We start from the raw sequence: 27334 nt of genomic DNA on the forward strand, positions 1-27334 counted from the left end.
AAATCAATTGTATGCTATTGCCAAGGAGCATCTTTTTGCAGATTAACGATCCGAGTTGTGTCAAGGTTTTGGTATAGAAATTGCCGTGCTGTAGATTTTAGGCAGTCTGCATTGCAAGTTGGGTGAAGGAAATTCTTGCCTATTCATGCTTTTTGTCCTGTTGGCAGCACATGAGACTGTTGATCTTAACTGGCTTGTTCGAGCCCTGGTTTGGCCTTAAGATGGTTCTCTTTCATCCTCAGCACCTGTGAACAGTGATTAGGTATTGAATCCCAGAAGATTTGCCGAGACTAGTGATGTTCCCCAGGTTTCAGTCCTAGCACCTGCTCTGTTCAATCTGTACACATAGCTACTGTGTCTGATATTCAAGGGCTCTTAGGAATCTATTAATTAGAATGCAAATGACTTCCATTTACCTAAAAGCATCAATGACAGCTCCACTCTTCGCATTTGCCTCAAGAAACTATTTGCCCTGATGCAATAAAGTTTCCTAATGCTAACCCACAAAAAGATGAATTCCTTTGGATTACACTCTAAAATAGAAATACACTTGACTCATGATTATTGGAAACACTAAAACGGAGATCTCCTCTCCTTCACTTTTTCTGACCATATCAAATATTGCCATTGCATTAGACTCAGCTATAACTATCATTCTGCACATCGGTCAGGTACCACAATCTGCAACATTCTACCTCCTAGCACCCCAAAAACTCAAGGAAGTAACCTCTGTGGAGCATCTGACAACAGAAGTTCAAGCTCTTATCATCTTCAGACTGGACCCCAAGTTTGCTATACTAGTAGATTTAGCAAAATCTTAATTGACTCTGAGAAAGGCAATAATACCTCTGTGGCCAGACACTTGTATGAAACAAGCATTTGCGATGCAATAGGTCTCGCATTAGGAAAGTTTGAGCTATTGGTATTGTAAATGACCAATTTTTTATTTATGTTTGTTTTTGAAAATAGCAAAATTAATAGCTTTGTCATTTACAATGCCAATAGTTATAACTTTCGCAAATGTGACACCTACAGCATTTGTAATGCAATATGTGTTGTATTTACATGACTTACATGCATTGATATTACAAATAACAATGGCTTTTAATTTTTTTTCAATAATTTATACTTAAATAAAAGTTATTGCAATTTATAATGGCAATAGCTTAAAGTTTTGTATATTACGTTTGTGTATTTTATTGTGATAAAAATCCAAGAACAGAAGTGAAATATTAACATATTTTTGTTACATTTGTAATAAAGCTTGAAACATTGAGAGAACATATTTGAACCAGGTGTTGTTGAATGGTTGCACAGATTGATGCTGTGGTGGCGCGGAGTGATGTTGTGATGGCGAACGAGTGATGCTGTGGCGTTCAGTGATGCTGTGGTAGTGCATAGTGATGTTGTGGTGCCCCTGAGTGATGCTGTGGTGGTGCGGAGTGATAGTGTATGCTATGCTATATTTTGTTTTGCTATCCTATGTTTTGTTTTGTTATGTTATGCTATGTTTTGCTATCCTATGCTTTGATTTGTTATGCTATGCTATGCTGTGTTTTGTTATGCTATGCTATGTTTTGCTATGCTATGCTTTGTTATGCTGTGCTATGTTTTGTTGTGTTTTATTATGCAATGCTTTGTTTTGGTACGCTATGTTTTGGTATGCTATGTTTTGCTATGCTATGCTATGTTTTGTTGTGTTTGATATGCTATCTTTTGCTATGCTATTAAATGTATAGTTTTGCTATGCTATGTTTTGTTAAGCTATGCTATGTTTTGTTGTGTTTTGCTATGTTTTGTTATGCTATGTTTGGTTACGTTATGCTATGTTTTGTTATGCTATGCTATGTTTTGTTTTGCTATCCTATGCTTTGTTTTGTTATGCTATGTTTAGTTTTGCTATCCTATGCTTTGTTTTGTTATGCTATGCTATTTTTTGTTGTGTTTTGTTATGCTATGCTATGTGGTGGTGTGTTTTGCTATGCTATGCTTTGTTATGCTATCCTATGTTTTGTTGTGTTTTATTATGCTATGCTTTGTTTTGCGTTTTGCTATGCTATGTTTTGTTATGCTATGTTTTGTTATGCTATGCTATGCTTTGTTATGCTATGTTTTGTTATGCTATGCTAAGCTTTGTTTTGTTATGCTATGCTATGTGGTGTTTTGTTATACTATGCTATGTTTTGTTGTGTTTTGTTATGCCATGCTATGTTTTGCTATGCGTTGCAATGCTATGTTTTGTTATTTATGCTATGTTTTGTTGTGTTTTGTTATGCTATGTTTTGTTGTGTTTTGCTATGTTTTGTTATGCTACGTTTTGTTATGTTATACTATGTTTTGTTCTGCTATGCTATATTCTGCTATGCTGTGCTTTGTTATGCTATGCTATGTTTTGTTATGCTATGCTATGCTATGCTATGTTTTGTTGTGTTTTATTATGCTATGCTTTGTTTTGGTATGCTATGTTTTGCTATGCTATGTTTTGTTGTGTTTGGTATGCTATGTTTTGCTATGCTATTATATGTTTTGTTTTGCTATGCTATGTTTTGTTGTGTTTTGTTAAGCTATGCTATGTTTTGTTGTCTTTTGCTATGTTTTGTTATGCTATGTTTTGTTATGTTATGCTATGTTTTGTTATGCTATGTTTTGTTTTGCTATCCTATGCTTTGTTTTGTTATGCTATGTTTAGATTTGCTATCCTATGCTTTGTTTTGTTATGCTATGCTATGTTTTGTTGTGTTTTGTTATGCTATGTTTGTTAAGCTATGCTATGTTTTGTTGTGTTTTATTATGCTATGCTTTGTTTTGTTATGCTATGTTGTTTACGCTATGTTTTGTTATGCTATGCTATGTTTTGTTATGCTATGCTATGTTGTGTTTTGTTATGCTACGCTATGTTTGTTGTGTTTTGTTATGCTATGCTATGTTTTGCTATGCTATGCTTTGTTTTATGTTATGTTATGCTATGTTTTGTTGTGTTATGCTATGTTTTGTTCTGCTATGTTTTGTTGTGTTTTGTTTTGCTATGCTTTGTTATGTTATGCTATGCTTTGTTTTGTTGTGTTTTGTTATGCTATGCTATGCTTTGTTGTGGTTTGTTATGCTATGCTATGCCTTGTTGTGTTTTGCTATGCTATGTTTTGTTTTGCTATCCTATGCTTTGTTTTGTTATGGTATGCTATGTTTTGCTATCCTATGCTTTTTTTGTTATGCTTTGCTGTGTTTAGTTATGCTATGCTATGTGTTGTTATGCTATGCTGGTGAGGGTGTGTGAGTGTGTGTGAGGGTGAGTGAGGGTGTGGGTGTGTGAGGATGAGGGGGGGTGAGGGTGTGTGAGGGTGAGAGGGTGTGAGGGTGAGGTGGTGTGAGGGTGAGGGTGTGAGGGTGAAGGGGGTGTGAGGGTGAGGAGGTGTGAGGGTGTGAGGATGAGGGAGTGTGAGGGTATGTGATGGTGAGGGGGTTTGAGGGTGTGAGGGTGTGTGAGGGTGAAGGGGTGAGAGAGTGAGGGAGTGTGAGGGTGAGTGAGGGTGAGAGGGGGTGAGGGTGTGTGAGGGTGAGGGTGTGAGGGTGTGGGAGGGTGTGTGAGGACATGTGAGGGTGTGTGTGGGTGTGTGAGGGTGAGGGTGTGTGAGGGTGAGGGCTGTGAGGGGGTGTGAGGGGGTGAGGGTATGCAAGGGTGAGTGTGAGGGTGTGTGTGGGTAAGGGGGTGCGAGGGTGAGGGGGTGTGAGGGGGTGTGAGGGGGAGGGTGTGTGAGGGTGAGGGGGGGTGTGAGGGTGAGGGGTGTGAGGCTAAGGGGATGTGAGGGTGTGTGAGGGGGAGGGTGTGGGGTTGTGAGGGTGAGGGGGTGGGGTTGTGAGGGGGTGTGAGGTGTGTGAGGGTGAGGGTGTGTGAGGGTGAGAGTGTGTGTGGGGGTGTGTGTGAGGGTGAGGGTGTGTGAGGGTGAGGGTGTGTGAGGGTGAGGGTGTGTGAGGGTGAGAGGGTGTGTGAGGGTGAGGGTGAAGGGGGTGTGAGGGTGAGGGGGTGTGAGGGTGAGGGGGTGTGAGGGTGTGAGGATGAGGGGGTGTGATGGTGAGGGTGTGAGGATGAGAGGGTGAGGGGGTGTGAGGGTGAGGGAGGGTGAGGGTGAGGGTGTGTGAGGGTGACAGGTTTTGAGTGTGAGGGGGTGTGAGGTGTGTGAGGGTGAGGGTGTGTGAGGGTGAGGGTGTGTGTGAGGGTGAGGGTGTGAGGGGTGTGAGGGTGAGGGGGTGTGAGGATGAGGGTGTGTGAGGGTGAGGGTGTGTGAGGGTGAGAGGGTGTGTGAGGGTGTGAGGGTGAAGGGGGTGTAAGGGGGTGTGAGGGTGAGGGGGTGTGAGGGTGTGAGGATGAGGGGTTGTGAGGGTGTGTGATGGTGAGGGGGTTTGAGGGTGAGGGTGTGTGAGGGTGAGGGGGTGAGAGAGTGAGGGGGTGTGAGGGTGAGTGAGGGTGTGTGAGGGTGAGAGGGGGTGAGGGTGTGTGAGGGTGAGAGTGTGAGGGTGTGTGAGGATGTGTGAGGGTGTGTGTGGGTGTGTGAGGGTGATGGTGTGTGAGGGTGAGGGGTGTCAGGGGGTGTGAGGGGGTGAGGGTATGCGAGGGTGAGTGTGAGGGTGAGGGGGTGTGAGGGTGAGGTTGTGTGAGGGTGAGGGGGTGTGAGGGTGAGGGGGAGTGAGGGTGAGGGGGAGTGAGGGGGAGGGTGTGTGAGGGTGAGGGGGTGTGTGAGGGTGAGGGGTGCGAGGGGGTGAGGCTAAGGGGGTGTGAGGGTGTGTGAGGGGGAGGGTGTGGGGTTGTGAGGGTGAGGGTGTGGGGTTGTGAGGGTGAGGGAGTGAGGGTGAGGGTGTGAGGATGAGAGGGTGAGGGGGTGTGAGGGTGAGGGGTTTTGAGGGTGAGGGGATGTGAGGTGTGTGAGGGTGAGGGTGTGTGATGGTGAGAGGGTGTGTGAGGGTGTGTGTGAGGGTGAGGGTGTGAGGGGTGTGAGGGTGAGGGTGTGTGAGGGTATGTGAGGGTGAGAGGGTGTGTGAGGGTGAGAGGGTATGTGTGGGTGAGAGGGTGAGTGAGGGTGTGTGAGGGTGAGGGTGTGGGGTCGAAGGGTGAGGGTGAGGGGGTGTGATGGTGAGGTGGTGTGAGGGTGAGAGGGTGTGTGAGTGTGAGAGGGTGTGTGAGGGTGAGAGGGTGTGTGAGGGTGAGAGGGTGAGTGAGGGTGAGGGTATGTGAGGGTGAGGGTGTGTGAGGGTGAGGGTGTATGAGGGCATGTGAGGGGGTGTGAGGGTGAGGTGGTGTGAGAGTGAGGGGGTGAGGGTGAGGGGTGTGAGGGTGAGAGGGTGTGTGAGGGTGAGAGGGTCTGTGAGGGTGAGTGAGGGTGAGTGAGGGTGTGTGAGAGTGAAGGTGTGTGAGGGTGAGGATGAGGGGGTGTGAGGGTGAGGGTGTATGAGAGTGAGGGGGTATTAGGGTGAGGAGGTGTGTGAGGGTGAGGGAGTGAGGGGGTGTGATGGTGAGGGTGAGGGGTGTGAGGGTGAGGGTGTGTGGGGGTGTGAGGGTGTGAGGGTGAGTGAGGGTGAGAGGGTTTTGAGGGTGAGGGGTGTGAGGGTGAGGGGGTGAGGGTGAGTGAGGGTGGGTGAGGGTGTGAGGCTGAGTGAGGGTGTGTGAGGGTGAGAGGGTGTGAGGGTGTGTGAGGGTGAGGAGGTGTGCAGGTGAGGGTCTGAAGTCAATGGTGGTAGGGCAGACATCATAAGACAGAGAGAAGAGACTGCGTGGTGACTGCGTTGGTCAGTTTCAGAACCAGGAGGGGCAGAGTCAGCACAGTTTTCGAGTGATCAACGTGTCTAGAGGCAAAGCATAGCGGATGTAGCATTGCAGCTAGCAAGTCGAGTGTTTTCAAGATGAGCGTCCCTAGAGAGATGGCAACACAGCAACAGCATTTGAGGAGTAAGGCTACTGTAAACAAGCACAGTAGGCTTTCACTTTCGTCCATGAAAAAAAACGAGAAAGGTGCAGAGAACGCCGAACAAAACACGGCTTCCCTGCGAAATGGATGCAGAAAAAAACAAGCTCTCGGCATTGCTGTGAGGGGGAGCGCATTCCTTTGAAGTCTGATGCCAAGGCTCAGACAAATGGTGGTGTGCGATGTGCACGCGGGCGGGGGAGCGGCAGCCTTTGAAGTCCGATGCCGAGGCACAGACAAATGGTGGTGTGTGATGTGGCTGGCGATGGTGTGCACGCGCATAGCTCACATGACGCGATCCGCAGCTTGGTAGACTTTCTTTTCCGCTTTTGTTTTCTCGCCTATTTATCCTGCAGGATAGAATAGGCGAGACCTAAAAAGTGATCATGTCATATCTGTGCTTAATTATCTATTTTGGCTAATAATAGCAGCAAGAATTAAATTCGAGGTATGCTGTCTCACTTAAAAGCTGTGGGAGTTATTTTTTTCCATTATTAAATGCATTATAAATCGAGATTATGCTAACCTAAACTGTGTTTACACTGTCCTCCATCTTGCACCAATGTCACATTACATCACATTATAACTGCTAATGTTAGTTCTTGTTCTAAATAAGGAATTGTGCGATTCACACTAGCACTAATGAACAAGCATTTGCATAGCCAATAGGTCTCGCCTTTTCTGACCTTATAGGTTTTTAGCCAGGCAACGGTTGATATTGTTGCACCAAGGATATTGAGCTGCATAACTAAATGCTTATAAGGTTCCAAAAGTGAGACCTATTGGCTATGCCAATGCTTGTTGCTTTTGTTTTGCGTTTGCCGCAGTTGATCAGAATCAGCAACAAGCACTGTCAAAGTCAAAAGATGCTACCACTTTCAAAGACCTCTTGGCTTTGCCAATTATTGATTTTGTATGTGGGTGGGTTTCGGCAAGATTCTAGAGTGGAAAACATTTTGATGGTTTGAAAAAAACCTTTAGGCTGCTCTTCATGCTGCTAACCACAGTTTCACCTTTTTACAGAGTAACTCTTTAATGGTAAAAAACGTATCTGTCGGGCAATCTTTCACAGAAAGCTGTTTTGAATTGAAGGTCTGGGTGTGCGTTATGCGGTGTCTCACATGTTTGCTTTTCATTTGTAGACTGAGGAGAAAGAGCTGGGCAGTGCACCTGTACCCTAGCACACACTGGGGTTTATTTACTCTCAGAGGGATCGTTTGTTTTTCAGCACTTTGAAATAATGAAGATGGATGATGGTTGTGTGTCATGAAAATGTCACAGATACGCCATCTCAAACCAAGGCAGCTATGCCCATTTTGTTAGTAAAGTTTGATAGGAATTTTATATTATTATTTTGTCTCGCCCTGGCGCCCCCAAATTCCACACTAGCATTGCACCCACCCACCCTGAGCATCAGAAAATGGTGTGAGTAAAAAGGCCCAATCTTCTGGAAGGAGGGAGGAATGTGATACTCATTCAGTGTGCATCGAGTCTTTTGTATGGCTCAGCACTGGAGTCAGTTAAATTAATCTGCACAGCATATGACGTCTCTCAGAGGAGATTGACACTTCTGGGAAACCACTGGAGTGAAAAAGAAAGGACTCCAAATAAGACATTTACCGGTAAGTAATTGAAACATTACAAAGTGTTTCTAGTTCATAATGTTAAACGCATGGCCTTTATCAATTTTGGTTCCGGAATAGAAGTTATTATCTTGCTTTTACTCTATCCAATTAAAAAATAAAAGTATGCTAAATCGTTCATGCACTATTGTGGACATATTTTCACACACGCACATACTGCCTTTTTTTGTTGCAGATTTATATAGCGCGAACTCGGCTCGAAGGCATTGGAGCGCTAATTTACATGAGCACCAGTTATTTTACACACCAGTTACTTTTCCTTACTTTCATCCAACATTGTTGACATTTCTCAGGTTTTGTTTACTGCTTCCTAACGTAGCCACTAGTCATCACTTTATTGCAAGCCAATGCTGTTGACTTGCACCTCTATGTCTACGAAATGGCCAGCAGCCAATGTTTCACGGTTCCACTTTGTGTTAATAAACCTTATATTTACAGGTAAAATCGTCGGTTCTCAAAACCCAACAGTAAACAAGTAGCTGGAAATAGTATATCGCTATGTGTACGGGCTCATGCTGGATAATTTGGACCCGGTCGTGGACCTGGAAAGTAATAACGAAACGATGCCAAAGGGTGTGAGTGTGCACCAAAGTGAGTAAATGCTATCAAAAACCGCCGCGCACGGTGTTTGTTACAAGTAAGAAAGCGTGCAGTATTCAATGCAAGTTATCAGCATTTACTTACTTTTACCGGCGTGTGGAAGGGTCTGATGGCGCTGATTGTACGAGTGTCCAAACGCGGAGTGTGGCGTGTTAAAAGCTTGTGTAAAGTAAACAGTGAGAAAGGGACTATCACTGGGCAGTGAAGTGCGGTGAAACGATGGGCACTCTTTTGTAATAGATGATAAAGTGTAAACAGGAGTTCTACAGTTAAAGCAAGTAAACGTAAAGTGAGTTAAGAAAGGGACTACAAGTGAAGCTTCCTGTGACAATAAACAGTAATAAACAAGCTGCGAGATGCGCTCTGTGGTGGGGGATGGGCATTGAAGCGAGGCACGCTTGACGGCAATAAGGCAAACGAGAAGGGAGTCGGAGAAGAGAGGGGGTAGGGGAGGGCATTCACGCGCGCGATCAAAGAAGCCAAATGCCAGCTGTGCACATCACACGCGCTCTTGTGCGCGTAATAGCAAACTGGTGGCCGCTTTGGTAGCACTTTTAAAAGCAGCTACTAAATGTCTCGCCAGAGCAGCGCATGTGCTGGATCTAGCGAGACCTAAAAATGAGTGTTCCCTGAGAATTTCCTCCTTGTACCTAACTCAAAAACATGTCCCAGGCTATTGTTATACAATGTCAATTAGTATGTTAGAATAGACTGTGGGAAGGACTGAAGTCCAATGTAATGGTGCCATGAGTGACTCTCCAAATGTATTTAGCAGTAAAATGTTTCTTCTTGCTTGTTCCTCATTGGTAGTATCCTGGGAATCATGTATTTGTGTAAAATGTATGAAAGGTTTTGTTTGAAGTCCTATAAAAGGATTTCTCATTTCTGTACCCAAGCGATTCCCTATTCCCCAGCTTTAGAAGGCGAATATGTGCCAAATTTCACATAGAACTGTTCTGAGTCTTTTGTACTCATGATCTGAATGCCTTGCTGCACAATTTATTGATGACACATTTTCTGTATACTACCTATTATTTTTGTATATAAAATTTCAAACAACAACTGTTATCAGAATGCTGCAGCATTGAATAATGAACTAAATCATAGTACTAGTGAAGGAGCCAATCCGGGAGCACCAAAGTCCATATCGCTCCTGATCGTATCCGTTGGCGTACCCTTTGAGCAAGATCATTTAGGACAACTTTACATACTGAAATATCTGGTAGCAGAGGTGATGATTCTGATTGGAACCAACCCAAAATTGTCAAACTAAATGGCTAGAGCTCCGTGCACTACAATTTCATGGTCCAGATGGTTTCCTCCGAGATTTGAATTGACCCAGTTTCAACTTAAACCTGGTTCTGGAATGAGCAGGTGGCTGAATAAGAACCATATGAGTATCAATAGGGATTGCATGCATGTAAAAATGAATTCGTTACAGACCAGTGCATAATGGGAGATGTGTTAGGTGCACTGCTGTGGCAGAATGCAGTGGACAGATTACAAGAGCAACTATCATGTGACTTTCATTGTTGGATTTGTAGGCGCCATAATTATTTTATTCTTGATGATATTCTTGGACTTTAGAAAGGAATGGATGTTGTGGTTGTTACACATATAGTATAGTGCATTGAACTGTTAAACATGTGGGTTGAGGGAGCTGTTTTTTCCGGTTTTAAATGCATTATAAATCGAGTTTACACTAACCTAAACTGTGTTTACACTGTCCTCCATTTAGCGCAATATATTCCATGATGACTACTACTGTTGTCTCTTGTTCTAAATAAAGAATTGTGCGATTCACACTAATAAACAAGAAGCGTTCCCTGAGAATTTCCTCACTAACATTCCAACTGTTACAGGCTATACAGTATCAAATGTATTTGGCAGTAAAATATTTCTTCTTGCTTGTTCCTCATTGATATATATCCTGGGAAACGTATTTTTGTGTAAAATATATGAAGTCTTTGTTTTAAGTCCTATAAAAGGATGTGTGGTTTCTGTACCAAGAAAAGCCCCTATTTCCCACCATTAGAAGGCGAATCTATGCTGGATTTCACATAGAACTGTACTGAGTCCTTTGTACTTATGATCTGTATGCTTTGCTGCACAATTTATTGATGATATATTTTCTGCATACTGCCTATTATTTCTGTATATAAAATTTCAGAAGACAATTCTTGTCTGTCATTCTTATCAGAATTTTGCAGCACTGATAAATGAACTTGCTCATAGTAGTAGTAGTATTTCCACCAGTCAAAGAAGACTCAGAAGCCCTAATCCCCTGCAACTGAAATTAGAAAATTAAATATCACTTACCCAAATATACACCCGTACAACTGGTGCAACTTCCACTTACAGCTCCCTCCCTCAGGACATTCAAACAAATTATACATTTTTGAACGGTCAGGGAGCACTTTAAAATGTATTGTTTCTGTTTCCTCCAGAATTAGTGTAATAAAATGTAGGTCACTTTGCTCCTTTCGTTCATTTGTTTATTTGGCATCTTATTCTAATTTTTGGTCTGCCAAACAACTATTTTTCACTATGATGTCTCCTGTGACAATGTTTATCTTGCGTGTTGCTTATAGCCATTTGAGTTTGATGGCAAGTGCTATAATACTGTCTTGTGCAAAGAAGTGCTACATGCAACTGTTAAATTAATAACATAGAAAAACAGGCCATATCTAAGAGATTTTAAACTATAAGCTGTAATTGGCCCTTGTTTTTTTGTTTTGTAGTGTCAGTTTTGTGACAAAGCATTCTTGAATAGTACCTACCTCCAAAACCACATCCAAAGGCGTCATCCAGAAGAAGCAAACTCTGGTAAGCATTGTTTAAATGTTCAGTTATAAAGGTCTCAATCATTTATTTGGGAACTCGTTTACACAGTGGAGCTCACCCTGTCCAATTTGAATTTTTAATATTTTTCAAAGCATTATTGTTATTTACATTTTCTGTTGATTGATTGAAATGTTTTGTCCATACCAATAACAGTATGACTTTCTCCCTAGTTGCCTGAAATACATTTAGAGTATTACTAGAAATTATGTGAACTTTTTTTATAATTCCATCTATTAAAATCATTTATTTCAAGTTCAGTTCAATATTTTTGCCATTTGTTTGTCATTTGCCATCATTAATAAATACTTCAAAATTGTCCTTGGTTTAATATTTTGTATGTTACTCATGGTTAAAATCATTTCCTTGTTTTAGGTCTTGGCTAGACAGCGCCTGTGCTGTCTCAAAGAGACTTGTTGTGTTCTGTTTGTGGTCTTGCAGGCTGCCTATCTCCTACCATTGGTAAACCTCAGTATCGTTGTCATTTTCTTCAATGCCATTCGTATTGGCATGTGGGCGTCATGCCCTCTTCTTGTGTTTGGCTCTCCCATAATACATGGACCAAGTACATGTCTCTTTACACTGCTCCTGTTTTGTGGAGCTATTATTTTCTTTATTTTCAAGCTCTCCATTGGAGTACTTGTGTTTTCAGGTCGTCTCCTTTGTACACATATACCACTAAAATGCATGCACGTGTACATAAAGGAATGCTTTTTTTTAGCAAGCTGTTAACCCCTTTGTTGCGGGGGAAATTCCACTGTGATGCGAGAGGGGGCAGGGCTGGGCGTGGCGCTGCTTTACTGAAGACGGCTCCCGGCCGTCATGAGTCACAGTAGGGGTGTGCTCATGACGGGCGGGAGCCGTCCGAACTCCACCCACTGATTAATTCTCCTGCACAGGCGGGGAATTAACTGCGAGGGCGGAGCGGCAACGTTCGGACTGCTTCCGGTGGTCGTAAGAACAAGACTACCGTGACTCATGACGGCCGGGAGCCGTCATGAGCACTCAAGGTGTTAAAACACAAACAGCAGTTGTTTATTTTTTTTACATGATTTGGTATTGGATTGCTTGCTTTGTTGTCCATCTTGTCATAGTCCAAACACAAGCCAATGGTTTTGGAGCACTTCAAATGTTCACCAGTTACATTACACAATGATACATTCATTTTTGTTGCTGAAGCTGCTCCAATTAAGGTTTTCTTCCCGGTCATGCTTGCTCATCACCTCATCCCCTCCTGCTTCCCTGCTTGATCTGTTCGCACACTACCTCCCTGGTCGCTGCTGCTTTTTATTTTTTTTATTTTTTTGCACAATCCAATGGTAATGGAGCACTTGTTCCACCGTTCATCTTGCCATAGTGCTACCACCAGCCAATGGTATTGGAGAGCTTAAAGTGCTTACCAGTTATATTAAACAACACATTCATTGTTGTAGGCAGGGGGAGAAGTGTAAGTGAGTTGCCCAGAATTACAAATTGTACGGCTGACCCTAGATTTGTACCTGGTTTGGCCATTACACCACGTCCTCACTTCACTTGAAAGCTCCTCAACTGTTCCTCACTATCACTTCCACATTTGTTCAGCAAGACCCTATCAACACTGAACAAGATTTGACAAAGCCAATAGATCTCGACAGTGGCCGAGCTAATGGCCTTGTCATTGTGTATTTTAGCCATGTTGTCTAGCAGCACATCTTCTGTTCAGCATGGCTGAAAGTCACTGAAAAAAGCGCTATGTTGCAGCCAGCGGAAGCCATGTCCTATCATTTTTTAGTTATGCAGGACAATAAACTCAACATGGGGAACGAAGAGGCTTGGCATTGGCTCAACAGCCTGTGATTCTGGGCTTTCAGTAACTTTCAGCCATGTTGAATAACGGATGTACTGCTAAACAACATGGCTAAAAGCCATTCAAATTGACAAGGCCAATAGCTTGAGCATTGACAAGACCTATTGTCTTTGCCAATGCTTGGTCTTTGTAGTCACTTTCTTATAACTTTTTTCGTCCACCCTCCAAACCTTTTTCTTGCCGCTGCTTATTGCTTGTGGTGTTGATTTTGCAATTGACTGTTCTTTTTATTAGACCAGATGCTTTGTCTCTGTGTACTGTCGAGCTAGTGGACGCTGAGCGCCCTTCCATGAATGGCAGCCCACAAATAGGTGACAAATAGTTTAACAAAAGTGATTATCACCCACTTTTTATTCCTTTACGAAATGTTTGTAATCCAAATAACCTAAGTCAAGTAATGCACAGACTCCATTAAATCTTTCTTCATGATCCTTTATTAATATTCTTCTTTTTTCATACATTATCCACTAATTCTGCCATTGTACCCAACGTGTTTCATCTCTTCCCAGAGACTTCTTTAGGGCTACAAAATGTAGATAATACATGCATAAATTAAAAATAATTTTAGTACATACATCTTTTACAATCATTATGTTAAATTATCAAAAGAGATTCACCAAATAGCACCATATTCAATATACTAGCACTGGGCAAAGTCAAAACAGAAAAACTAACAGCGAGGCCATTAGACAACATTTAATTCATATCATTTAATTTTGTGTGCTCATTGTACCACTTGTTTATTCATATTGGCTCATCCCATGGCATCATATTCATTACAACATAGACACTATGAGCTGAAGTAGTAAATTCATTGGTGAGACTGATCAGTGGCATAACATAGCTATATTAACACCATTCTATGGTCAGATCCCTACTATATCTTCAAAAGATAAGAAAAAACAGAGTTTAGATAGAAAGAAAGACAAAGGATAAAAGGATAAGGGAAAAATATGGTAGACCATAGTCATTTCCCAATGTCTTACAAGGATTATAATTGACATTGTGAAAAGGATTGATTGTTTTGGCCCAACATATGCCCTATAGTAACCTTGTGGCCATTGTTTAATATTGGTCTCATTCATGACTGGCTTAATGTCTATAATTGTTGTATTCCACAATTAGTGGAATCTTGTCTCACCGTTAATTTTTCAATAATGTCATATTTTTGTTAATGCATGTATGTGTGTGGTATTTCAATAGCACAAACATATCTAAAAAGGCAGCGGAATAGTTTTCAGGTACAAAGGCGAGCATGCAGATGAGTTAGATGAGAGATAGCTAGTTATTGAATTGTTACTGCATTGTGATGTTGTGTTCTTAAAAAAGGTGTGTTTTGGAGCGCGCGACGCGGCGGACAAGATGGCCGCCCCTACCTGAGCTCCGCGATTTCGGCGGCGCTTCATTTACGGAGGTCCCGCTTCCCGACAGCGTTTTTGGTCGGAAACGGCGGATTCTGATGTCGGAACTGCCCCCCAGCACACGGGTATGTTCTTGAATGCGACAATGCATTTTTTGGGGCCAAAATCTGCATAAATGTCGCTGCCTCAGTTCCGGCCGCCATTTTGTTTTTCTTCTTTTTTTCGTTTTTCTTCAAACGTCTCACTACTGCTTCTTCTGCTGCATTTGTCTTCTCAACGGCCATATGTCTTGATCCAGGAGACATTTGCTTTTCTTTGAGGTGCCTTGAGGTTTTCCTGCACTAATTTTGGCGTTTATTTACTGCCCCTCACATCTCCATTGGAACCTGCCTGCTTGGTGCGTCATTGCTTCACTTCTGCGCACTACTCTCTACCACGGAGGTACATTGTTCTCTACTGGGGGTGTTCCTGTCTCCACTTCTGCAATTTGCCTTGCTTTCACACCGCATGGTGGGCTGCTTTGCTCTTTACCTCACGCTGTTTTCTCACCTCACTCACCATGCAGCAGGCGCATGGCGCTAAAGCCTCCAACGCAGCTTCTTCCTCACGCAAGGATCCTACATCAACAGGCAAGCGTCCTAAGACGGATCCCCCGTCTCCTTCTAAATCACCGTCTCCAGTCACCCTTGAGGACCTCATGGAGGAACTTCGTCTAATTCGTCCCTTTATTGCGGATACTACTGCTACCCTGCAGCGATTAGACGACAAATGGTCCAGCCTAGATCAAAGGGTCACCGACGTTGAACAAAAAATCAGCGACGCTCAAGATGTTGTCGCCAAGGTAGATAGCCTCACCAAGGAAGTTCAAGTACTCAAGAAAACGACCGAGGACTTGGAAAATAGAAATAGACGCAATAACCTGCGTATTTACGGCGTTCCGGAGAATTCAGAAGGGTCCGACATCATCCTCTTCTTGAAGTCACAAGTCCTACCAATAGTTGGGCTGCCTAAACATGTAGATCTGAATATTCAAAGGGCACATCGTCTTGGACCTAAAAATTCCTCTTCCTCTTCAAAACCTAGAGGCATCATTGCTTATTTCCTTCTGTATTCCGACCTCATGTCTGTTTTGCATTCAGCCAAACAACACAAGCAACTACTTTGTTCGGGCCATAAACTTTTTTTCTCTAAGGATGTCTCCAAACAGACTGCGTCACGTCGAAAGGAATTTCTTGATCTGCGGCCTACACTACGCTCCATGAATGCTAGATACGGACTTATTCATCCATGCTTTTCAAGGTCACATACAAAGAGAGGTCTTATAGCTTCGAGGATCCGGCAGATCTCCGCAGATTCATCCACTCCCACAGAGAAGATTCCATGGAACAAAGCGACTGTTAGTCTCCTTATGGTTTCTTCTCTGTACTTCACTTATTGTCCATATTTGGGCTGCTTATTTGTTTTCTTGCATATGTTCTAACTGGTTTTTGTCTCCGCTGTTTTCTAGGTTCGTCGTCCTATGTTTTGGTTGTCAGCCCTTCCATCGTACTGTGCTGTTTCTGTGTCCATTATTCCAATTCGCTGTTGTTTTTGCTTAACTGTTTGGTAAGTCTCCTCCATTTGTTTTATATTGTCGTGCTCGGTCTTGGGTTCTTTTTTCTTTTACTACCTGTTCTTCTTCTTGTCTATCTTTTTCTTGTTCCTCTGACCGGGTTTTCTGATATTTTCCCTTTTGTGCGGTCGTCTTTTCTTGCTGCTCCCGCTCTCACTTTATTGTCTCTTTTCTCCGTTACTTGTTCTGTATGGCTGGAACCGTTTTGGTTTCCCTTGCCATCCTCCTTTCTACTGTCTTTTTTCGGGTAGCGTTTAGCTCCCACTTCCTTTTTCTTCACTACCCTCTACTTTTCCTTTCTTTTCCTTTTTGTTTTTTCTCATGTTTTCCCGTTTCCTTCATTCTTTCCCCATCATTACTCCTCTCTCTCATTTTGTACAATGGTTTTGGCTCCTCTCCTCTTCTCTCTTCTTCCAATCTCTCTCTCCCTCTGCAACTTAAAGTGGTAATAATACATTGTTTTTTCTACTCTCTTTCATTCATTCCCATAACTGTTTTTTTCTCCTCTCTTTTCATTTCGCTGGGCTTGTTACTATATGCCTTCTTTTATCTTCTCTCCTCTATCTCTTCATAGCCGCTGGACTTTTTTTTTCTCTCCTTCTTCTCTCCTCTCCTCTTATGAAAGGTTTCAGACTCATTTCTTGGAATGTTAAGGGTCTCCGCAACCCTATTAAGAAACAACGTATTGTGTCTCACCTCGCTCGTTTACAATGCCAAATTGCCTTTTTGCAGGAGACGCATCTTACTGCTGATGAGTTGTCTAAGTTACGCAGACAATGGGTTGGGGAAGTTTACTGTTCTCCGGCTGTAAATCGTAAAAATGGTGTTGTTATTCTATTTCATAAATCTCTGTCTGTTCAAATACATAAAGAAACTGCTGATTCTAATGGTAGGTGGGTGCTCCTAGACTGCACTGTTAATGATGTTCATCTTTCCCTTTGCAATGTTTATGGTCCCACTGGGGTGGATAATTCTTTCTGGAATGCTTTTTCTTCCCTTCTTTCCTCCATTGCCTCTGAAGATTTGATTGTAGGGGGGGATTGTAATCAACTGATGGACCCTTTCTTGGACCGTAAATCCCAAGCACGTTATGTTCCTACCAAGATGCAAAAATCCTTTCACAGATCCATCTCTTCTAGAGGCTTAATAGATTCCTGGAGAATCTCTCACCCCGATTCGTTGGAATTTTCTTTTTTTTCTCCTGTGCATGCCTCCCATTCCAGTATTGACTACATTTTTCTTTCCCACCATGCTTTCCAATTCATGACTAACTCTGAAATAGGCTCCATCCTGATCTCCGATCATGCCCCTATTATCCTGGATATGGATTATCCCTCCCCTACTCCCAAGACCCGTCGATGGCGCTTTAACCCCTTCCTTCACTGATTATTTCACACACTTTATGGATGAGTTCTTTACTAACAACTTGAACACCTCCTCTGATTTCCACTTTATTTGGGATGCCTTCAAGGCTGCTGCTCGTGGTAGTATTATTGACTTTGTTGCTCGCAAAAAGAAGAAGGCGCGTGATCAAGCCTCCTCTTTTCTTGACCGCATTAAAGAGCTTGAACATCTTTATTTTACCACCAATTCTCCTGATTCTCTGTCCTCCCTTATTAAAGCGAAAATTGAATTTAACAAACATTCTTGGGATTCTGCCTCTAACCAGCTTCTCCAATTTTACGCTAAAATCTATGGTGGTGGTAATAAGGCTGGTAGGGCTTTAGCGAATTATCTCAAAATAAAAAAACAAAAATCTAAAATTGTTACGATCCCGGACTCGCAAGGCTCCCTTCATTCTTCAGACTCTAAAATTCTTGACTGTTTTGTCCAATATTACTCTACCCTCTACACGCCTGAGTCCAGTCCTTCCGCTACACAAATTGATTCTTTCTTCCATTCTATCCCTAAACCTTCCGCCCCTCTTGTAGATTTCTCTTCCCTCGATGCCCCCATCTCCGAAACAAAAATTCTTATGGCTCTTTCTCTTCTCCCTAAAGATAAGACACCTGGCCCAGACGGCTTTACGGTATGGTTCTTTCTCCACTTCAAAACTGTTTTGGTTCCTTATTTGCTCAAATTAGTTAATCATTTTGTTGCTACCGGTGAATCTAAAGGCTCTTTTACGCAAGCTATGCTTGTCCTTCTCCCCAAAAAAGATAAGGATCCTTCCCTGTGTAAAAACTATAGACCCATCTCCCTCATCAACACCGATTGTAAGATATATGCCAAACTATTAGCTCTACGCATCAACTCCGTTGTTCCTGATTTAGTCAATATTTACCAGTCCGGTTTTGTCAAAGGTAGGTCTATCACCGATAACTCGAGGACCCTTCTTAATATTATGCACCTTTCTGCTAAAATGGATACTCCAATAGCGGCTATTACCCTTGGCGCTGAGAAAGCTTTCGATCGTGTTAATTGGGATTTTATGTTTGGTGCACTTTGTTGGCACGGTTTTAGCCCCACTATTCTCCAATACATTAAATTGCTCTATTCTGCTCCCACTACTTCCATTTGGGTTAACAGTTCTCAATCTCCTTATTTTCCTCTCCACAGAGGCACTAGACAAGGTTGTCCGCTGTCCCCTCTCCTTTTTATTTTGGCATTGGAACCTTTTTTGCAGAAAATTCGACAATCCCCCGCCTATTCCGGTTTCATCTACAAAGATGTAGAAATCAAATACACGGCTTACGCAGATGATATCTTGCTTTATATTTCAAATCCTATTGCTGCCCTTCCCGCTTTTTTTTCTTTATTACGGGATTACTCTTCGGTCTCCGGTTATAAGTTAAATATCGATAAGTCAGAGGTACTTCCTCATAACAAACACTGTCTTCCTCATATGTTTCATGGCTCAGGCTTTGAATGGAATCCCGGATATATTAAATGTCTTGGTGTCTTATATGCTAGTACCATTAGAGAAACCATTAAACTGAATCATTCTGATGTTCTTAAGAAACTCTCCTCACTCATTGATCGTTGGTCCCCTCTCTTCCTTTCATGGTGGGGTCGTCTTTCCACCATCAAAATGATGCTCCTTCCTATAGTTAACTTCTGCCTTTCCATGCTTCCTGTCTCCCTTCCCCATTTCTTCTTTAAATCTATCAATGGACTCTTCTCTAAATTCCTCTGGAATAAGCGCAAAGCCAGGGTATCCCTACTTCGCCTCCAACAACCTAAACATCTTGGTGGTGTTAACTTCCCTAATATCTCCCGCTTTCACTCTGCCTTTTCCCTCAAACAGATTTGGCCCTATATCCAAGACTCCTCTCCCCCACCTACCACGGCTTGGAGCTTTTTGGAATTGGCTCAACTTCTCCCCCTCGTTTTTTACTGCTACAAATCTTACCCAGCCACCTCAGAAGTCTGTCTCTCCTATCTTTAAACACTCTAAAGCTTTGACTCTTGCTCTTTTTCGTTCTTTCTCCTCATCTTCTGACTTTCATCTCAACACTCCCCTCTGGTACAACAAATCTCTTAAACTCCGCAATCGGGCACTTTTCTGGAAGGAATGGATCGATAAAGGAATTCTTACTTATAGACATCTCCTTTCTAATAGCTCTTTACTAACCTTTCAGGAACTTCATGATTCCTTTGGTATTTCCACTAAATATCTCTCGACCTTTAATACCCTTCTTCCCACATTATCCTCTCTTATTCTTCTGGATGTCCCTTCATTCCCTTCTCCCCCTTTACTTGCCTCCCCACCAAACTTCCATATCCCTTTTAAGGCCTCGGTCATTCACTAGTTATTATCTCCTTCTCCCACAGATAGGCCCAAAACCCGCCCTGAACTTAGATGGGAATCAGATCTCGACCACACCCTTTCCCTGCTCACCTGGGACTCTATTTGGTCTAAAATTCACTCTGTATCTCGCTCTGCCAGCACCACACAGACCTTTTATTTTTTTTATAATCGACTCTATTATACCCCTAACCTATACAAATTCAAATTAATTGACTCCAGAAAATGTTGGTCCTGTTCTTGTTCTACTAGTGATTTGTTTCACATGTTTTTTCTTTGCCCTAGAGTTAAATTATTGTGGTCCAGGGTTTGGTCCACACTTAACACAGTTCTGTCCACTGTTGTTCCTTTCGATATTGTTACCATTTTTTTGGGTGGCTTAGCCCCAGTTTGGAATGTTCCACTGCATACCCGCAAATTCATTGACCTTTCTATTGCCATTTCTCTTCAAGTTATCACTGCTAATTGGAAAGACACTACTAATGTTGCTTATAATGCTTGGTAGAATCTACTCTGTCACCATCATAGATTGGATCGTGCATGTGCTTCGTCAATTCCACTATTGATAAAACGTGATTTATTATGGTCTCCTTTAACAGAATTTTTGTCCAAACACTCCTCATGATCATCCGCAGTTGTTATTTCTCTTACTTTTTTGCTATTGTTTTTCGCCTAATTTTTGCTATGTGATGATGTTTTCCCTTTGCCCCTCTCTCCCCTCCTTTCCCCTTAATCCCTCTTTTCTTTTTTGTTTTTCCTCCTCCCCCTAAAATTGAAAAGTTATAAAAGCAATTCTCATTGGTACATTTTCTATCCCTTCTTGGGGTTTTTCTTTCCATTTGCAATGTTTTTGATCATTTTTTATTTATCTCATGTTGTTTCCTTCCTTGCTATTGTACTCATGTTTTACATTGTTTTAATTTTTTGTGGGCAACAAGGACCCCCTGATATGGATCGTACTCCTGGGTCAGGGAAAACAATTTTTGTGCAAAGGTATCTACCCAGGCAGACAAATCAGACAGGAAAGCTGGCTATCGTGAAAAACACATAATTATAAACTACACATTGATACAATTAAAGCAATGAACTGGAATGATATCAAAAGATTGATTTTTAATATAATTAAAAAACAAGTATAAATACATATGATTCAGTAAAAAATGGTTACATGATATAAATAAACATTACTTCATTAGACTTTTCATTGATCGATATAGAAAAGATATATTGATAAACATAAATTAAGGGGTAAAGGGCTTTTTCCTTAAAATAATTTCTCAAATCTTTATATAAAAAAATTATATATAAGGCTGTGTGTCAACGCGTTTCGACAAAGTCATTTGTCTTCATCAGGACAGATCGATATTCAGCCACTTTTTCTAAATAAAAATAAAAATAAAACAGAATCACATATAAATCACAGTACATTGCTATTTTTAGTATTTACATAGAGAGAACATGATTCAGTTTAAAGGAAATTTTTCCCTCTTTTTTTCTCTCTTTTTCTTCACATAGCCAGACTTATATCGTGTTTCCTTCCTTGCTATTGTACTCATGTTTTACATTGTTTTAATCTAATCAATAAAGCTTTCAAACTTACAAAAAGGTGTGTTTTTAACTATTTCCTAAATTGGAGCATTTGGACAGTCCGTATGGATATAGAGATGCTGTCACAGACCCTGGGTGCGTAGATGAAAAAAGCAGGCTGCCTTGTTTTTTTGTTTTTTAATACTTCTTGGTCTCCAGTCACATGATGGCTTGGCTGTGAGTGTGCAGAGATATCCTCATTCTCACTCTCTTTCATTTGAGACTTTTATATAGTTTCAATTATCAACACTTAAACCAAAAACGTATATGTGTATAGGTCCCCCAGTTGTCACTCCCTAATTGCTACTTGTTTGCTCTCAGGTACACTTAGATATCAGTTAATCATATAGTAAAACATTCTTGAAAATTACGAAATCATTCAACATGAGGAGTGTGCTTTTTTAGGGATGTGTGAGACCTGGTTCTGTTTGGATGTTGTCCATTCACACACATTCTTCCTGCCCTGTATATTAACATCTTAATGAAGGACAGACTACCTGGCAGCAGTGGTCCTGGAACTATTTTTAGAGTGGGGTCCTCCCACAAGTGTTACATCATTGATATCATAGGGATTGTGAAACATCCAGGCATCATAAAAAGAACAAGAGTATCAAATATAATTAGCAAGCGAGTGGTAAGGGTGTAGTATGTTGCCAAGGATGCATCTTGGAGCACATTGTCACAAATGTATTACTAAAGCAAGGTGTGGTAGCACATTGTCATTGACTGGCAGCACATGTTCCATTGAAATGGCCACTAAATTTACTCAGACATACATTTTTACCAATAAACTATATAACGACCTAATTATAATGTGTGGAAAATGAATATTTATAAAGTGTTTTAATTTCTTTTGATTTTATTAAAATCTTTGTTTCCATCATACCTCAAAATTACAAAAATGTCCTGTCATTGTGCTTTTCTATCTGCTCATATATTTTGATAGATTTGTACAGTTTCTTAACAGATATTTAACTTTGATATTTTAAAGAAATTGACATTCTACATCCTTTACTTTCACACTCGCTGTAGCCCAGCAAGATTGTCAGATAGTTCACTTTACAACATCCTCTAACTTTGCAGTCAGAGAAAGAAAAGGAAACACCAATCCCTATGTAATTAGAATACGCAGCAATTTGTGAGAAGACTTAGCCTGACCTCTATCTTTGAATATATAGCAAATATGACAAGATAATTAATTTTAAATACCTCAGTATTGCTCCTTCATCTTCTGAACTCCAGCATGGGTATTTTGGTGGCGCTGGAGCAGCCCTAACACCTCGACTTACAGTATTTATGCATGATAGAGGCAATAGGGTAGCACTTATCCATCATATAGACTCGGGACTTGGGTTCAAGCTGTCCTTAAACTAAGCACATACAAGTGTGCTTCTCTCCATTGTCCAGTCCTTCTTTTATTACTAATATGAGGATCAAAGGTTTTTATAGCTGACGGTAAGGGAGATATAATCCCCTTCACTCTGCCAAAGCATTTGGAAAAAATGGACCAAGCTTGTTGGTATGACCATTCACTGGTTCTAATCATTCCTGGCAAACTGAAGTCAGCAGATTAGAATGGGCTCCTCCTTTGACTGCGAAGCAGTTCTAGTTTCCGGTATCTCTGACACCGATGATATTTAATATTCACATAAACACATTGGCTCACAAGTAGTCAGTGCACCACTGTTCCAAAAAAACAAAAACAATATCAATCTCCTTATCTGTCAGGGTTACCTAGGTAAACAGAACAAAAACCTCACGAAACACCTTGACTACAGTGCTGAATGTAGGAGACTCATCTGTGACTAATTGGCTCCAAGTCCAAAATCCTTGCAGTTGAGGACTCTCCAAATATCAGTCTGTAAACAATCTGGCTATCCCATCTCCTATTTATGTATTAAAGAACCTAGGAAAAGTATATGACGATAAACTCTTTTGAAATCTCATACGTGCTTACAAATACCAACATCTTTCTTATGTTACATAGAGGGATCCATCCATTATTCCAGTGTCCACATCAAATCATCATCATCATAAAAATCTTTATTTCAGCTTGTAAAAACAGTAATTCACGGATGACAATTTCATTCACTACAATAGGAAGAGAGGAAACAGTCTCAATAATTACAAAAAGCAACAGTGTAGCAAACAAAAGTTATTGCAAATATAAAAGGATCCAACTTATCCGTGCTGCTACCGCATTTATGTGTGGGCTGCATTAATTAAAAACCTTCGCTTGCGCCACATTGCTAAACCTTGGAATTACCATGGACTCCAACCTATCAATGAATGCCCAAGTGGAAAAATTAGCGGGATCAAGCTTCATTACTAGAATAACTGTGCAACACATCTTGCCCTACCTCGGATTTCCACACAAGGTCCAGGCTACTACTCTCTTGTGCTGTCTAAACTCAATTACACCAATGGCTTCTACCACAGATAATCCTTGTTAGCTATGAAAAGACTACAGCAGATTCAGAACTCTGCTGCCAGAATACTCCTACATGTAAAGCCACAGACCCACATCTCCTCTGCCTTGAGGCCCTATATTGGTTACCTAGTTGCCAAAAAAGCCATACTCTAGCTGCTTTGTATCACCCACAACCAATACATGGAACAGGGCCACTCTTAATCATGAATAAAATCTCCAAATACGTTCAATAAAGGACCCTCTGCTCTAGATTGGCACATCTCCTCAAAGTCTCACCATGCAAGAAAAAAACCATAGGTGGCATATTCTTCTGTATTCAAGCAGCCAAACTATGGAACTCATTACACCCAAACATAAGATCCACGGATAACTATCTTATCTTCATAAGACTACTCAAGAGTTGGCTCTTCCCTACATGACCACCAACTCAAACAGAAATGTACAACATATCCCTGTGTATATATGCATCTAATGTGATTATATGTATGTATCTAAATATGTGTATTTCTTTGTATGAATGTAGATAATAAATATGTTTGTAAATATATAGATATTTGTTAGGTCTGCTATACAAATGTACATATTACTTTTGATTATACTATTCTATGTTTAACCTGTATAGAGGTGACTGCATAGTTTTCATATGTTATTTGATTAGATGCAAGTCAAGTCAAGTCAAGTCAAAAGTGCTTTATTCGAGTTATTACTCATAAAAGCATAATATACACAAGAATTTTAAAAACAAATTAAATTTACAATCCAGCACATTGACGCAACACTATAGGTTACATATAAAAATTCAATCGGTTAAAAGGATTAAAACATTTGATAAAAATAATTTTCAAGATGTGAAACGCTGGAGTCTAAAAGCAATTATACAAATGCAAAAAATCAATTAATCAAGACAGAGAATAGTTAGTTAACTAGCAGTCTCTATCTTGATACAAGGTCGTTGATAAATAAAAAGCAGTAATGTCAAATTCATGAGGACCAATTTGTCACACAGAGAATAGTTATTTAACTAGCAGTCTCTGTCTAAATTGTCGGGCAGAGAATAGTTATTTAACTAGCAGTGTCTGCCTGAGCATCCATGCCCAACCCAGATATTTTGCTGTAGCTATCAGGATCCAAGAAACTTGAGTCGTACAAATAATTCGCATAGCTACAGAACTACTTGATGTCCCAAGGTTCCTGCACATAGGAGCTAACCATACTCGTCTTGGAATAACATATGATCCGCATGAAAACAGAAAGTGACCCAGAGACTCATCCCCCAACCCACAAGCTGGGCAGGTGCTATTTCCACCTGAACCCCATTTAGCTGTCAATGTTTTTATAGGAAGTGCACCGGCTCTCAGTTGGAATAAGAGCTTCCTATCACCTGGTTTGGAGATGATATCCCAATATGGTTCCAAGACTGGATACATTTTGGCCTCAAGAAAATGCGAAGACATGGACCCAGAGCTTGAAGCATTTAAAGTTTTAGTAGCAATCCATTCCCAAAAAATATCTTTTAAGACACGCTTAGAAGGGAAAGATGTCCCAACAGGGTCCTGCCATAAAGAACTCAACCCTAGCTCAAACAATATAGTTTTCAATAATTTAAGCCAGCTTATCTTGTGAAAGCCATCAGCCTTGATCACATCCACAAAACCCGCGGCATAATGTGAGAGCTCAGGAGTGGTCCAGAGTCTGCGCCAATACAAGATCGGGCGTAATCTGGCCAAGTCCTTGATTTGTTTCCTTCCTAGATCGTATCGGAGAGGCAACAACGGAGTACTTTTAGGTGTACCGGTAAGAGTTCTTAAAAATTTATTTTCAGAGGCTTGCAGAGATGTAAGATTTTCAAAGCCCCACATTTCAGCACCGTAAAGTGCAGACCCAATAGCCTTTGCCTCATATACCAATAGGGCTGGTTTAACAGGTTTGGTTAGCGACTTCCTGTGTTCAGAATTAATTGTGCCAGCTATTTGTTTGTGTCGCAAAATAGCAATATTTATATGCTGGCTCCACCTGTGGTCATCAGCTATTTGGATACCTAGGTATGTGAATGATTTAACTAACTCTAAAGGCCCACCACTCATCATAATTTTGGACTTAAAGCTACGCTGTGGCTTGAAGCTCATTAGTTTAGTTTTCATAGTATTCACCTCCAGTCCATGTTCCCCACAAAAGTTCTCAAAAATTGTCAGAGCACGCTGTAGTCCACTAGGGGTTTTTGATAAAATTAGCGTGTCATCCGCAAACATTAATATGGGGATTTTTAGTCCTGCAAGAGAAGGAGCATCAACATTCGCAGTTACCAATCGAGAAACTACCCCGTTTATGAACAATGTAAATAGAGTAGGAGCCATTGAGCACCCTTGTCTGACCCCTTTTTCAACACGGAAATCAGGAGTGACCATCCCGTGACCGCCCCACTGAATTTTTGCATAGTTAGACTCGTGGAGGCGCAATATCAGGGTTAGTAACTCATCGGAAACCCCCAAGCTATGCAAAACCTGCCACAGTTTTGCACGTGGGACCAGGTCGAATGCAGCCCGCAAGTCGACAAATGCCGCGTACAGGCTACACCCCCCCAGAACCACGGTTTTCCACTGTAATAATTGGAAGCGGAACACTTGATCGATCGTGCTTGTTGCCCTTCTAAAACCTGCTTGGAATGGAGATAGAATATTAAAATCCTCAGCCCAGTCGAGAAGCCTATTGACCACCACGCGACCCACGATTTTTTGCACAGTGTCAATGAGGCTGATAGGCCTATAGTTACAGGGCTGAGCTCGGTCCCCCTTCTTGTACACGGGGATAATAACTGCTCCCCTCCATGAATCAGGGACATCTGCTCCTTGAGCAATTGAATTTATAAGCAAATGTATATATTTGCACCAGCGTTCACTATCGTTTAAGAATATATCAGCGGGTACTCCGTCTTGACCTGGAGCTCGCCCGCGTTTTACTGCACAGATTGCAGACATAATCTCTTTATAGTTAAAATTGTCATCTTCAAAAAACTTCATAACCGTACTGTCGTCAACTGAGACCCGGGTATTAAGAGTGTATTGCGAACTAAAGAATTTAACCCATGCCTCCTGTGAGACGTTATTACTTGGTGACTCTTCAGCTCTCTCAGAACCCCATTTTACAATATTCCAGAATACTCTGGAATCCTTCCTGTCACTGGCCATTTTCAGTTTGCACCAGTGTTGCTCGTCCCAATCCTTCTTAGCTTTAGCAATGCATACTTTATATTCTTTCCTAGCTAGAGGAACAGACACACAGTCTCGCTTCTTGATTGCCCGGCCAAGGTCGAGTCTTGCCTTCCTACAATCAGAGTTATACCATCTAGCATCTTTTCTGGTAATAACCCCCTTATGTTTATCAGGTCTTAGAAAGTGCGCCTTGATCTTACCAAAGAGGGTATCATGTATTTTGACCACTTCACCCAGATCCTTAGGAGAGGCATTAGCCAGTTCCATAGCTAGAATGGCTTGATCAGTTTCACTGTTGATAATATCAATAGCCTGCTGATTTCTCGCTACAGTGTCCCAACGTAGTCTACGCATATTGTTCTCGGGGATAATGGGCGGAGGAACTAATTCATTCGTGCAGCTAGAGTTTGATTCAGCAGGCCACCATTTGTGAGTCACACATAGGGGGTTATGGTCACTCTCAGATCTTATAATGACTTCCATATCACAAAGGGCAGGCCAC

General features: G+C 41.6%; 1 protein-coding gene across 1 annotated transcript in view; it reads left to right on the forward strand.

Moving 5' to 3' along the window:
* LOC144771874 (cilium assembly protein DZIP1-like) overlaps nucleotides 1–27334 on the forward strand; it is a 1571028-nt gene that overhangs the window by 209408 nt on the left and 1334286 nt on the right. The window contains exon 3 of the mRNA XM_078656123.1: nucleotides 10939–11023. Within this exon, the coding sequence (XP_078512249.1) occupies nucleotides 10939–11023 (85 nt within the window). The remainder of the gene's footprint in view (nucleotides 1–10938; nucleotides 11024–27334) is intronic.

This window comes from Lissotriton helveticus, chromosome 8 (genome assembly GCF_964261635.1).
Source record: "Lissotriton helveticus chromosome 8, aLisHel1.1, whole genome shotgun sequence".
NCBI classification, from domain to species: Eukaryota; Metazoa; Chordata; class Amphibia; order Caudata; family Salamandridae; genus Lissotriton; species Lissotriton helveticus.